This window comes from Chlamydotis macqueenii, chromosome 6 (assembly GCF_036417535.1).
Source record: "Chlamydotis macqueenii isolate bChlMac1 chromosome 6, bChlMac1.mat, whole genome shotgun sequence".
Classification (NCBI taxonomy): Eukaryota; Metazoa; Chordata; class Aves; order Otidiformes; family Otididae; genus Chlamydotis; species Chlamydotis macqueenii.
In genome coordinates this window covers 7602240-7617290 of record NC_141561.1, presented here as the reverse complement: position 1 = coordinate 7617290, position 15051 = coordinate 7602240, and the positions used below count along the sequence as shown (strand labels likewise).

The 15051-nt window shown below is 37.0% G+C and overlaps 1 protein-coding gene across 1 annotated transcript in view; it reads right to left on the bottom strand.

The window, feature by feature from the left end:
- Positions 1 to 15051, bottom strand: part of TMEM163 (transmembrane protein 163) — a 97697-nt gene that overhangs the window by 78890 nt on the left and 3756 nt on the right. The window contains exon 2 of the mRNA XM_086751031.1: positions 13166 to 13285. Within this exon, the coding sequence (XP_086607157.1) occupies positions 13166 to 13285 (120 nt within the window). The remainder of the gene's footprint in view (positions 1 to 13165; positions 13286 to 15051) is intronic.

Here is a 15051-nt window from a genome sequence, read left to right as displayed (position 1 = left end):
CCTAAAATAGGTGGATACAAACTTTCATTCACCTAAGAAAATCGTTAGGGACAGCATTCTGGTTGACAGCATCAATGTTTATGTTGGTAGACTTCCTTAGCCTCCATAAATGGATTCTTCCTTAGTTTTTCAGCTACAAGGATTAGGGGGACATCCTCCAACACCATAGCAATCTTCAGTGACATACATGCTTTAGCTACTCCAACCCATTAGACTCCCGTTTCACTTCTCTGTGTCATGCTCTAAAAAATACTCACAGCTCAGTTACAAACAATCATCAGATTCTTACAGAGTAGTAAATGCAGGGACCAATCTGTCTTCACATTCTGTGAAAGATGTAACTTACCTAGTTTTAGAAGGCCACCCCTAAGCCATCCAAAACCCAAATGCCTGTTCAACTCCTGACAAAAAAAAAAAGTGAAGAAAAAAAAGAATAAAAGACAAAACATTTGGTAACCTCACGCAATCCAAGTGTACTTTTGATGCAGCTTTAAAACCTTACTTTTGAACTGTGGAGTGCTAAGCTTTGTTACAAAACCCTCCTATTTTCAAAGCCTCAGGCTCAGTTTTTCCCAAAGAAAAAGTAAAAGTACACGCAACAAATCCAGCATAGTCCTGCAAAAAATAACATCAGACTTGTGCTGACATAAAAAGTTACACTGAACATCGGGTCAAACATATAGCTAAAAAAAATAGGTACTTTCTTGAAAGTCAAGGTCTCACTAATGTGTTCCTGAAAACTGTCAGTTAAAAAACCATCTTACTTGCTGCTCAAAGAAACTAAAATTTTTTAAACTGTCAACCTCCATAGGGATTTCTTCCTTGATCTCAAAAACTTTTTGCACTTAGAATTCAAGGCAGGCTATTGCCTAGCATTCTCCTATCTTCTTTTATTTCTCAATAGCACTCATTTGACAGCAGTTTTAAGTTGTAAAAAGTTCTTTCCAACGTCCGTCTGACCAATGAAAATAGTTACTCAAAGAAACAGAAGAAACACAAGTTTTCCAGCACTGAAAAACAAGTGTTAATAGCATTCACCTTTCTCTACCATCTACCAAAGGGGAGGAGAGAAAAGAAAAAGCAAAAAGGTCCAAGTCCCTAAGTACTTCATTTCATGAACTTTGAGAGGCACTGCACAATGTGAAGCTATCCCAGCAACAGCTGCCATCATACACAACTGCACAATCCTGTTCTTTCAGTCTATACCAGGGCCTTTACTCTGCTTCAGTTCAGCAGCAAGGAGCTAAATGCATCACCAAAATACAAACAGGAATAATCAGACATTCCTCAGCACCCACCAAACCAAAACACATTGCTCGTCTGTAAAATTACAACTGCCCAGGTAACAAGAAGTCAAATACATTCAAACACATTCAATCACAAGCATTATAGCATTAAATATTCTGTGACTTTGAAATAGTTTTCAGAAGGTAAACCACAACAAATGATGGAAATTATCCCACAAATCAAGAGGTCTAGTACTGAGACAAAGCCGCCTGCAATACCTGCCTAGAACTGTACTTAGAAAACTCGGAGCATGTTGTCACTATGGAAGACTTAGGATACATACAAACATGTAAACTACTATATCGAAAAACACACTTTTTTTTTTTGGCAGGAAATTCAGTTACTTTTTCATGTATCCAAACCTGATGTGAGCAGATGGAGAACAAGCTTATGGCAGTAAAATCGTTTTCCCAAGGCTACAAAGCAAGCTTGGGCTGTGCCCAGGATTAGAATACTCCCTGGAGCAAATTCTTGGCCCAGTCTCTGTGAACCTAGCAGGATCTGAGTTAGCATTAATACACCTTTTTTCCTCAGCATTTAAAAATGCTTCTGAAAGTTTAAACAGGCTGCCTTAAGCAAATATTCTCTCACAAAAATGAAAGACAAAACAAGAGTTACTATCAAAGAAACAAGAAAACGCTAAAAAGAGATATAAGTCTGAAAACACCTCATCTACTGTAAGTTCATCCCATCATTTGCCATAAACTTTAGGGCCAGATGCTTATCTATTTCAAACTGAAATAAACCCACGGAAGTCAACAAATCTATGTACTCCAACTGACGATCTGTCCCTCTAAATTACTTTAAGTGTATTTAGGAGATTTCAAGCCTAAAGATTCCATAAGCCATTAAACATTACTTGCAACATTATCCCATAAATCCAAGTCTTGTTTTCATCCACCAGATGCTTCTCAGCAGGGAAATGTACACACGATAACCCAATGAGTGTCTCTTAGTGGGAGAGTGACAGGAAACCTCCCTTTGAGTAGGGTTTGCTCGAGCATTCACCAGGATTCAAAATAACTAAATTGGATCATTTTAGTGCCCGCATCCCAATATCAGGTTTTTAAATTTTTATATATTTTTTTTAAACACATGCACAAGCAGTAACTACGGGTTTCTCCGCAATCAGAACTCATATTGTAAAAGGCACATAGCTGTGAATTTTACCTCCCTAACAATCTGTACAAATCAATTTGCAGACCTATTTTTTCATGGCTAGAGAGAATTGTTAAACAATCTCTCCTTTTCTTGTTGCAGCTAATTACACACAGAAATATCAAGTCATGCTAAATGAAAAGGAGACACAGTATCAGTTTGTAATAGTTCTGCCACAAAGTTGAGCAAACGAATTGGCTCTTTTGGGTGCTATTAGTTCCACACAGTTAGACATTATAGTCTGATCTATGTTAGCTGCAGCAACAAGTCAGAGAATGGTGACATCTATCAAGTCAAGAGGCAGACAATAACCCTCCAGGCATACATATAGCCCTCATTCGCTCTCTTACAAAACAAGCTAAGACAGATGCCTCTCATCTGCCTTTCTGTATCCCCAGCAGCATGTGCTTGCACACGTACAAATGCATCAACATAAAACAATACCAGTATGGGCTCTCTTACTTTTTCTTGTGCTGGTCAGCAGTTTTCTCATAACTTCTTAGCCACGTAGTTAGGCAGTGATCTGCCGCCACTGCAGTTTTGTCACTAGCTTCCACAATGCAAGCCAGGTCTGATGCTGGTTACTTGGCCTTGCCCTATGTTTTCCACAGAACCGTTAGAAACATTTTTCTAGGATTAACTCAATTCACTCTAGATGTGAACTTAACTGTTGCAAACACCACAAATTGCTATTAAATATCTGAAGCCATTTGTAGCTTTGGAAAAGCATTTTTATCACAGAAGGTTCATAAGTCATTCTTTGCTCAAGGTAAGGTTATGTCCACAAAATACTACTTTTTAAGGAAGTCCTTTCTAATCTGGACTTCTTCATTTCAAGTATCCCTTAACCTGCCTATCAGTTGTGTATCAGGCCTACCAGAATGGGAATGCATAGAGCTACTTATTTTCCCCGGCTACATATCCTAATGGACGCTGCAAGCTGCAGTTCCTTTCTATCAAATCTCCCACTGAATGATAATAAATCTTTCCTCTGAAATTTGAGATTTTTCTTTTCAGAGCCTGGGGAAATATTGTCATTCTTTGGCCACTGAAATTTTTCATTAAAAAATGTGATCTGAGGACAATGCACTTAGAGGTATATTTTCTTCACCTTGATGTATTGAAAAGATACATTATACTTAACAGTTCCTTGATGCATAATCTTTACTAGCAGAAGATAAATAGTCTCCATATCTGACAAGAAATCTTCATTTAGGATTCAGCTGAGGATCCTGTTCTGCAGTAGATCTTACTCATGTTCTCAGCATCACACCTAGAATGAAAATGGTACAGAGATCTTTCCAGAAAGGCAGAGTTCGTGGTGCAAGTACCAAAAGCCACTTATTCTGCACCAGTTCCTGGAAGGCAGATGTCTCTTGTCTAACTATTTTTACAGTATTTGTCAGACTATCCCACTTCCTCTGCAGTTTTTCTGTCTAGCAAAAATACCAGCTGGTTATTTCTGGACACTCTTCTTTGACTAAGCACTGACTAATCTGCTTCTAGCTCTGAAGCTAAGCTTATGTGTCCCTTTTTCTGCACATCCAGAGAAAAAAGAACAGTAATGGGACATATAGGAAAGTCACAAGAGATACTTAGGAGCTCTTTATGGTTTTTTGGAGAACACTGGTTCACAAATGAAGATTAGTGTCTATTAAAAGTTATCTTGCCTTCCCAGCTTCCAGGCCTTTGGTTTCAGTCTTTACCAAAGACTTATGACAATCCTAATTTGAAAAAAAAAATTAATTTGACCACCTTATGCTACCCTTTTAATACAATGTATGAAAATTTTCCAATCTTCCAACCTGAAAGACCTGACCAACTGACACTACAGCTGCTTGACAGAGTATCAAAGTCTATGAATGCAAAATAGACATCAGAACAACTGTAGACCCTTCTTATATAAGTAAGTACCATCCCCCCAACCAAAAAAAGAAAAAAAAAATTAAAAAATCACAATCAACAAACCTAACCCCACACAATGAACAACCTAACCCCACACTATTATTATCTATTTTTATTTTAGACAAATATTTGTGTAGTATTTTCAGTAAGGTACAATCACAGATTGATCAAACCACACACACATCGTTCTACAACATGCCAGAAATGCATACCACTACAGTGGACAAGCACAGCTGTTCAACAGAGCATAATGGGGTTCTAGTACAGTTTATCACTTACAAAGATAAATAACACTTTTTTCAAATGAAATAGTAGATTAATTTATCAAACTGGATTTTTCACAAGGTCAATATTAACTTGCTTTTTTCTCAAAAAGTGTCAGAGCATGTAACAAATAGGAGTAACTAGGACATAAGTTTTATGCTCTTGCTGGTGGTATTTTCAGAAACAAAAGCGTGAATGTGAATACTGGGTTATTAGCCTCAGAAGGGGCAGTGCCACCTGTTCAAACAACATCACCCTCTGTTATAACAGATTTTCTCCACTATCACTCTATACATGGCCAGAGACTCTTAGATGCTCCCATTTCTCATCCAGCACTACCTTCACCAGAAACGGTAACAGGGAAGCATGTGTGTCGGCCAACCAAGCTACATTGCACTGTAAAGAAACAGATATTATTTATGTGATTATTTCACTGTTATTAAGTTCCTCCTACAGCACAGGCATAACAAAACATGATGAGTCATCTGCAAATAGAATTCTGTACTGAAAAAGTATTGAAATCTAACAAGCTTCGACTTCCAGAGAAAGCAACTCGCAGAGAAAAAGTACCAAGAAGCAAACACCAAGCACTATCAACCTTCCCAGTGAAGCAAAAGTTATAAATGTTATTTAAAAATGTAAATCAGGTAACAAGTTTACATTTTGTTGTTTACATTTTGTTGTCTACTAAGTCAAAACATATGAATATTTTAAAATTTCTGGCAGCAGTAAAGAAAACCTAAGGAAAAGAAAGCTGTGTTACGATTTTCATCACTTTCACTGCTGCATGAGAAGTTTGTTTTAATTCAGTAGTACTTTACAACCTTATAAACATCAAACAATAAAGCAATACTGTACAATTAATATTAAACATCCATTTTCTTTCATTACTCTTGATTTTTTGCTCCAGATACAAAGAATTACAAGTACATCTTTGCCAATAAGCAAAGAAGTGCATTTTTAAATTGGGAGAGCAGAGAAAATATCTCATAATCTATGAAAATCAAATTCTACTGGTACATCAGGCATTTATAAATAAATCTGTTAACACATTCATGCCTTTGCACAAGAGCTAAGCCTGCAACAGCTGAGGTACTACTTCATGGAACTGATACTACAGCGACCGATTGAAAATACATTTGACTTTTAAGACTGCAGCGATGTTCCTTCAAGGGGCAGACATACACCACTTACCTATGGGATATACCAAATAAAGCAAGAGCACCAATTGATACTTACACCAGAAGATCATTTAAATTCGGTTTTACACAGAAAAAGCCAAATACTTTTTCTGGACAACAGTTAATACCAATCACATGCAATAAATCTAATATTCCTTCATTTTCTAAATATTTTTGCCTACTTTTAGCCAAGATACAAATTTTTCATCCATTATAGGCTAGGGATGTCTGCAGAGCCCATCATCCCCACTCCACCCAGTTATCACCAAGTGGCTCCCCATTAAGTGTTCAGTTCTTCCTTTCCCACATGCAAAATTCACCTTCTACGTACTTCTGTCTCTAATGGAGCAGTGTAATTCCCTCCAGGGCATGAGAAGGATCCACGACACCAGCCCAATTACTTAACCCTACCTAGTTATTTACCTTGCTTATTTGTACATTGTACCTTGCTACACAACTGTATTCTCAACTTCTGAATCGTCAAACACAAAGCTGCCTTTAATGGAATCCCAGCAAAGATGTGATGGCAAAACTGAAGACCAAATTTTGACCAAATCTCCTGCTATAAAATAAATATAATATATATTAGAATATGTATATCGTATATATTTTACATGGTATAAATTAGGTAGTATAATATAGACGTTAATTCATTTAAAGGGCATTACTGTTCTTACTGGTCTAGATATTGCATAGACTTACTTCAGACTTTTGCACAAAAAAACAATAATCTCAGACAGGAAAAATAAAACAACAGAGGAAAGAATTACGATTACAATTTTTACACTAAATAGCCTAGACTTAACATGCTTGCATGCTCCTCGTTTGTCATGAAATTATGTTATAGAGCTATTTTTCCCCCAATACCAGCATCCTGGTTTAACTTCAAAATTCTCTGAGATTATCTTCTCTCATGAGAAAGGAATCAGTACTTAGCACAAGGAACGATTCGACTGCAATTTTCTAATGCAAAAATACAACAGGCTCCTATGTTTTGAAGGTTAGCATTTAAACACAAACTCGGTTGTTTTAATAAACTGTTCAAATACATAGACAGAGATCATTATATAGCCTGTTCCAGATTTCACAGACTTCTATCATCATTTTCCCTGCCAACTAAGGAAGAGATTTCATGACGTGTGAAGCATTGCAGATTTTAGACCTATACTTCTGTTCCACAGCTATCAGTCTTGAACTTCACATCCATATGCTATTTTCTCCTCCCAAGAAAGTCACTTAGAGTTTTGTATGCCTAAAAAAAGACAAGCCCTTACTGGCCTCTCATTTCATTTTCAGTGAATGAAAACTGCATTTTGCTGTTACTAAGTACAGACTGACCTATACGAAAGGCTATCTTTTGCCAGCTGGTGCACAAACAATGGGGTTTTTTTGTCCTGCAGATCTTATGTACAACATGGTCAGGACCAAACTCTGGCTTCGACTGTAGTGATGCAGCTATAATAAGGACAATATGGTTGCACAAGTGTCACCAATATCAGGACTCTACCTTGAGAATTTAAGTCCTATACTTCATTAACACTTCTGCAAAACCACAACCCTGAAGCATCTGTCTTTCTGTAAGTGATGTAATCAAATTAAATTAAAATGAGGGATCTGCATATTAGCAGTTCTATTCTGTATTCAGCCTTAAGTTTTGACATGGTATTGTGACTTGAAATGTAACTTCTTGAATAAACGTAATAAATACATGTAATAAATGTCTTTTGCTCTACTACAAAAAAAAAAAATTCTCAGGTCCTCAGGCATGAGCAATGCAATTCTGTATAGATTTTGGAAGAGAAAATACAAAACCCAATACTTTTCATGCGGTCAGTGATCCTGGAGAATTCTGTTTAGGTACCCAGCTGAAACACTTTAAAACAGGTCTGAGTTCTGAATGCCCATCATTTATCTGAAATTCAGCGACCTTTGAAGACTGTTGAATCAGATATCCACACTGAAGAGCCTCAGAACCACAAACCTTCACCTACATTCTTTATTAGCAGTAGTATCACTATTCACAGCTGTATACAGTCCAGGGTATACTAAGTATTGTGCAAACATGAAGGAAAGCCCACATATGTTTAATTTTTCAAGCAAAAACAGGAATGGGTCACTGGGAAAAATATATATTCATCAATAAATTAATATAGTTGCTCCCCAACTCAGTTGTTTGACTAGTATGCCAGAGATGAGGAGTGACAGAATACATCAATACATCCACATCCAAGCATCCAGAGGATAACACCTTCAATTGCTCCATGTTTGTCCCATGTAACTCCATTTGCAGTATACCAGAGTAGCATAATAGGGGAGGAATATCAGCAGTCATGTGCTGCAGCTAACCAAAATGAGATTTTATGGCTCAGTTTGGTCATTCCAATGAAGAAAGTGAACCTGGATCCATACCTTCTAAGGTTTGTTGGCATCTGAGTTTGCCAGTTAGAGTCTGAACTAGCATGAAGCTTTAATCTGAAAGCAAGATCTACCCTGCAATTTCTAAGCATATGGACCCTACATTTCAAACAAAATGCCTCTCTAATCCCAGTACGTGGAAGCTCACTTTAATAAATCATTTTTCACTAATTCATTTTGAAACACAGAAGATTTTGCATACAAAATCAGAAGGGCAGTTTATTTGCATTTACTTGTAATATCTTACCCATGGGCCAATAGCTAATCCTATATAATACCACCAACTTACAGAATTGTATCTACCAAGTTTCTATCTGAAATACTACACAGATTAATAGAATTCACCTAAAAAAAACAAGTGTGTATTTACTACACCAGACTAAACACTTGTCAGGATAGAACCTCAAATCATGGACCTGTTAGCTGCACTCAAGTTTTCAGTTATTTCCGAAAAGCTAAACCTCAAACGTCTACAGTGATCTAGGAGTGATCTCTACAGCTACCATGAGGAGAGATTTCACAATCTGCCTGCTGTTTCCCCACCATTTTGCAGAAAGCCCAGTGTCAACTCTTCCCGTGATGCATTAGCGCGCAGGGCTATTCAGGCGCGCCCTGACCACACTGGGACAGGCCGGCTGCAAGTTCCATCCCGACGGCTGCCTCATGAAAGCCCTTGACAAAGCCTACATTTACAAAGGCACACATTCTAAATCTTTACTCAATCTCTGACTACAAAGAGAGCTTTTAGTGCAGAATTTGTTCTATACATTGTTTTGATATATTTATATGACTACTCCATTCACTGTGAAACAATTTTAGCTAATCAAATCAGGAAGATGAATGAACAAACTACATGCTGTGAATCACAAGTCTACACTGGACAAGACGTACTAGACAGAATGGGAGTTTGTTTTCTGCTTTGACAATAGTATCAGAGATTAGCTGCTTGAGCAGAAATCAAACTATAACAGCAAAAGCTGTATTTGTATATTTTTCAAAATTATGTTTTAGTAACAAATGTCAAGAAACTAAGAATAATGAGTTTCAAAACACCAAATTTCCATTCTACCTGTAACAGCCCCTCGACCTCTATTACCAGTCTGAAACTCAGCTCAGTATGAACCTACAATACTGGAGCTATATAAAGAAGTTAGAGTTGTTATTATGAAATCATTTAGACAGTAGCCTTACACTGCACATATATATGTAGGAAAAAAAAAGATGTTCATATTATATTATCATTCTTTCCTTATCTTATTGTTAAAGAGAAACAATTATATTAAATTATTATTCCAGTACTTACTCAGGGTGCTAAGGAATAAATTCATTTTAGTAATTTTTATCATTCCCAGACTCAGTTTATGACTATATATTTATATAGATGTAAATCCACTCTTGATGAGAGTTCTACAAGCATGCATATTTCAGGCAGCATTGAAATGAAAAGTGAAATGAACTTATTCATCAGGCATTGCTCAGTATCTGACCATAAAAGTATTGCACAAAACCACAGATGTCCAAATGTGCACAACTGATTCTAAGCGAGCCTACATTTTAGCCACTAAAGGTGACACCATCGGGCTCCACTGACCTCAAGGATCTTACAGATTTTAGTCTATGAAGATTTTACTGAAGCCTTGTGCAACTATACGCTGAAGAGCAACACCTTCAACAGCACTCAAAGCCAATGAGACCGCAACCGTTACCACAGTGCAAGAGCTGTATTGAGAGACAGCAGCTGAAGCTTCCAAATGGTCTTTTACAAGTAAAGCATTTCTGTAGCAAAATTAAGTATATTAAGTACCAGATAGTAAGAGATCTATTCTTTCAGCTAAAGGAAAAAGCTGATTTTATGGTCTGCTTTAGTCCTACTTCTCAGTATTAGTGAATGAAAGATGACCATTTCATTTTCCCTTAAGCAGCCGTTCTGCTCCCTACCCAACCTAGCCTAGCTTAGCTCTCCAAACCTAAAGAGACCAAACACATTTTGATGCACACATCAGCATTTCATCTTCTACGTTTCAGTATTTCAGGCCACAAAACAGCCCATCCCAGAAAGAATATGTACCATACCGTTATGTAGCAAATATGTGACATGTATATAGGTATATCATAATTTGAATTTACACACCTTTATAATGCACTAAACACAGGTTCTTTTTAATAGTAAGTCTAACACAGAGTTTACATCAATGAATCTCATGCATCATGTGTCATAGATCATTACCTAATAGTGAAACTACTTCATGTATTCAGATCAACATAATATTTATCAATCTCTTTCAACACTACCAAGTGAAAGAAGATCAGAATTCAGCTGGAGCATCACCATAATCCCACCAAAAGGAAACATCTCATACCAGCCACGATAAACCATTCCAACTCACACTAATGCTAGAAAAACATAGCTTTTGAAGCAGACAGACTGGTCTTGAAAGGAAGGACGGTGATCAAGCCAGAACACTCAAGGGAGGGGACAGACCATAAAAAAAGGAAAGGAAGTCTAGTTACAAACACCTCATTGGAAAAGGAGGCTCCTCCATCACTTCCCCACTCTCCACACAGGTGTCACTCTCCTCAGTATTCTCCTTACCCTCCATGACCTCCATTTCTTCTACTACAGTTACCAAGTAATGTCACTGCCCTGGCCTAATATCTTTGCTGTGTGATGTGCTGCTGCAAAAGCAACTCTGTAAGATACACTTGCAAGAAAGTATTTTTAAGCCTAGAAGAAGATAAAAGATAAGTTTATGGAAAGAATGTATTGAAGAATCAGAAAGAGTAGTGAGAATACAGTCAGCGTAGCCTGACAATTAGCACAGCATGCCCCCATTTTTCACTGAAATGGAACATCAGGGCTGTATTGCTAACACTTTACCATTACAGACAAGAGGTAAAAAGGGAAACAGGATGCTTTAAATAGCAGGTGTTTGCAAAGAACTGACACTGTCAGACACTCTGAAGTGACAACTAGTCATTTATATCAAACAAGCAGCAAACTCTGGTCACCTGGCATGTCTCCTGACTCATGGATTGGCTAGAGGAACCTGCTGAAAGGACAGCACAAAGGAAGAGAGCAGCTAATGTGAGACAATAAACTGAGCAGAACTGCTGAAATTGCACGGGAGAGCACCATAATTCTAGAAGAATCACTATTTTCCTCAAAGATTAAAAAGTTTTAATACTAAGCATATCAAAAGGCCTGACAAAGCTTTTGTTTATTTTGTCTGTTATGAGATTCCATACAGATTTAATATGTATCTGTGTGCTGATTCCTCTTCTATTCTTCATAAATTTACCCTCTTCAAACCAGGAGGAAAGATAGATTCCAAAAATACGTAATTAGTCTACTACTAACAGCTGATGTCAATAGTTCAGTGCCTATCCACTCCAGCTGAGCATGCAGTCACAGCATGTCTAGGCAGGGACTACCTTCTCTGCTGTGTTTTTTTGGTAGGGTTCTAAACACTACGAGGGTGTCACAAATAAGGAAAACAGAAAATAAAAGCTTTCAGATAGCCTAACTAACCTTATAAAATGTTTTAAAAGACCCTTTTAAAAGAAATTTAGTGTTTTAGTTAACCATGTTATACTTACGTCTTGCAACTCTGAGAAACAAAAATGTAAAATAACATTAAGCCATTTCTCGGTATTCCCTAAAATTATATTGTTAATAGGTAACAAAGTTATTTTGTAACACAGTATTTACTTTCATGTTGCTTCAGTAGCAAAGACAGACTATTGCATTTTCATGAAGCAGAACAAAATGGAAACTCAGATGTCCCGCTTTCCTGTTAACACTCAAATTCTTTACAATGTTAGATTCTGTTTTTAAGGGTTCCTTCTATTTTCTTTTATTTTTGAATCAAGTCATTGTACCTATGTTTCTATATAAATCGCTCTGAATAATATACGTTGAGTTTTCAGAGACCATTTGGTCACATTCTAATAATCTCTCCTGGGAGCTGACACCGACTTCCAGCAGCAGGTCGTACACTGCAGATTAGAATAATAAAACACATGCTGCTGCGGCTTCAAAAAAACAAAGAAAAATAATACAAGTCTGTCTTTATCAAGCTGAAGAATGATATTTTGAGACATCTTAGATGTCTTGTAGACAGAGCTTTCTTTTTGTTTATATGAACATGTAAATCCAGTCACTCCTGTTTCTTCCTTTCTTTTAAACAGAGAATGTGCCACGGCAAAGATTTTGTTCCAGATTCCACATTTCTTTTTGTCTTTACAGTAATGCAGCGTTACTTAATTGACTAAGATAGAAAGCTGGTATTTTACAAATTTGCATTGAAATAAAATGTATCTTTATTTACATAATGTAGCATTTTTTCCTGTTTTTAAATAGAAAATAAATATAGTTCATTTTTCCATATAAAAGGATGGTTTTTTTTCTTTCAAATTCTTTGTGTAAAGGTAAACTAGACAGATGTCTTAAAACCTAAAGAAAAACACTGGCTCAAAAAGAAATTAGTATTTCTCCTCCAGATTAGCATTATGTTAGGATATCTGTCAGTGTAATACAGATAAATTATATATTTCTCCCTTACAATTCACTATTCTTCATTATAGCATTCCCACTACAAATCCCAGATGGATTAAGACTTGTCATATTTGACCTCTTTGGTTAAAGGCAGTCCACTGCATAATGACTTTTACACTATTCTGTAAAATGAACAGTTCCGCACCCATAAATGCTAGCAGGAATCAACATCTCCTATTTCTTTCGCCGACCTTCAACAACCCTATCCTCTGCAGAAAAAAATAACAGTTTTACTAATTTATAAGCACCATGCAGACACAGGCAGTCTAGAGAGAAACCTCTTTAGCAGTCGCAAAGAAAAAAAACATGAGAAAGCTTCTACAAAGACAGAAATTCTGAGAGCCCAAAAGAAAAACAAAAGGGAAGAGGTGTGAAGATTTAAAATATTCCCAATACTCACTGAAAGCAGCCACTGCAAGAGCCAGTGTGACAATAATGGAGACCCAGGAAACCCACAATGCCTTCTTTCTGTAGCTTTGAGCTTCATGAGGTTTTAGCCTTGTACTGCTTTCTAGTAAACCTGATAAGCAATAAGCAAAGAGGATATGAACAATACATTGCTCCTTTTAAAAACATAGCTGAATAAGTTCAGACCTAATCACATATTTACATTCTCTATTATATATAGAATCAATACAGATTCAAATCTTGCTCACATCATTAAGGTTAAGTGAATGAAGCCACCAGAAACATGAGTAAACAAGCAGAGCACATACAAGTTGTTCTGATGTCACACAGAAAGACCCACATATCAGTCACTTAAAAAGAGCACTGCAGCTGTAGGGCAGGTACAGAAATTCACATCACTTAATGTTTTCCACCTGTACATCTATGCAAGAAAGAGCTCAGTCCTACATGCACTCGGATCAAAACTCGTTTCAGCACTTCAGGATCCTGAACATAATTAATGTAAGAGGAAAAACTCATGTTCACCAGTCTCTGCAAAATAACCTACTGATGCACAGGAATAAACTGCACATATTGAGCATCAAAGTAGAAGCAGGCATACTTTAGAATCAAAGCTATTACAGTTGAAAAAGCCTCTTGAAGCATTATGTCCTTCATGTGAGGTAAGAATACATCCCTATCTAGAACTAACTGAAGAACCAATTCTGTCTTTATTGCAATCAGCACGGAAGTCTGTTGAACACAGGGGAACGGGATTGCTTTCTCTCTTTTTGATGCTTTCCATTTGCAGAAATCTTTTGGCCACTCATCTTAAATCACAAACAATTCAGGTTAAAAATAAAGAAAATAACAATATTCTTTGGTTCTCACTGACTCAGTCTGAGTCTTAAGCCTGTTTTAAAATGTATTCATAATGTAACATATTTGCTTCCAGTTTATCCCATTCAGATTCTTTTATGCTTAATATATTCATCTAATTTGAAACACATTCTTTTCACCAGCAAGTTCCAGCTGAAATCTGTTTAACTGGAGAGAATGTCTGATGGCTATTAAACTTTCTTAATTAATTACTCCAGGAAATCTGGGTGGTTCCTCTTAGATGACGATCACTTTCCAGAAGGACCTGGCTGCACTGAACACAGTGAACTGAGGCACTGGCTTAATAGCACAACCTTTCAGTAGCTGGTCTAAACTCTTAGACAAAGGATTGAAGATGAGTGCAGCAGCAGATTAAAACGTAACAGCTGAACCTGTTACTATCCTCCCCTTCCCCAGTTTCCTCTCTGATGGCTATTGCCATTTTCAAGGCAGGGACACCTGATCTGGTTATCAGCGTACTCCTGAATCCACACTGTGTTTAACCAAGTTTATTAACGTTTACAGATATTAATTCCAACTGACTGTAATATACTGACTGAATACTGCAATGGTTTTGGAATCAATTCAAAACTGAGTCAGACATCTCTGCCTCAGGGGTATCAATGTGTCAGCAGAGGGGCAGGCATCCAGGGGTGGTAACAATTCGAGCCATCAGATTTCATTCTGCCACTTGAAGTCTGTCAAAATTACTGGTTCTAATCCTAGCATAATTGGTGGGATTCATGCTGGCTTGGAAAAATTCTTCATGCTTTTTTCACCTCAACTGCAATAAAGCAGAGAGTTTCTTTATGGTAGTTCAGAAAGCCACTGTAAGAATTCCATGCTGGTACCGTCTTTTTAGAAAATTTAAAATATTACCTCACTTTTGTGCTACACACTCCTCTCTTTATGAATGGAAAAGAATTTGCAAACTTGCATGTAGGAGAATTACTAGGCCCTACATCGAAATGATATCTGTTTCTTATTATGTGTGTTCTTTGTCTGTTTAATACATGAAAA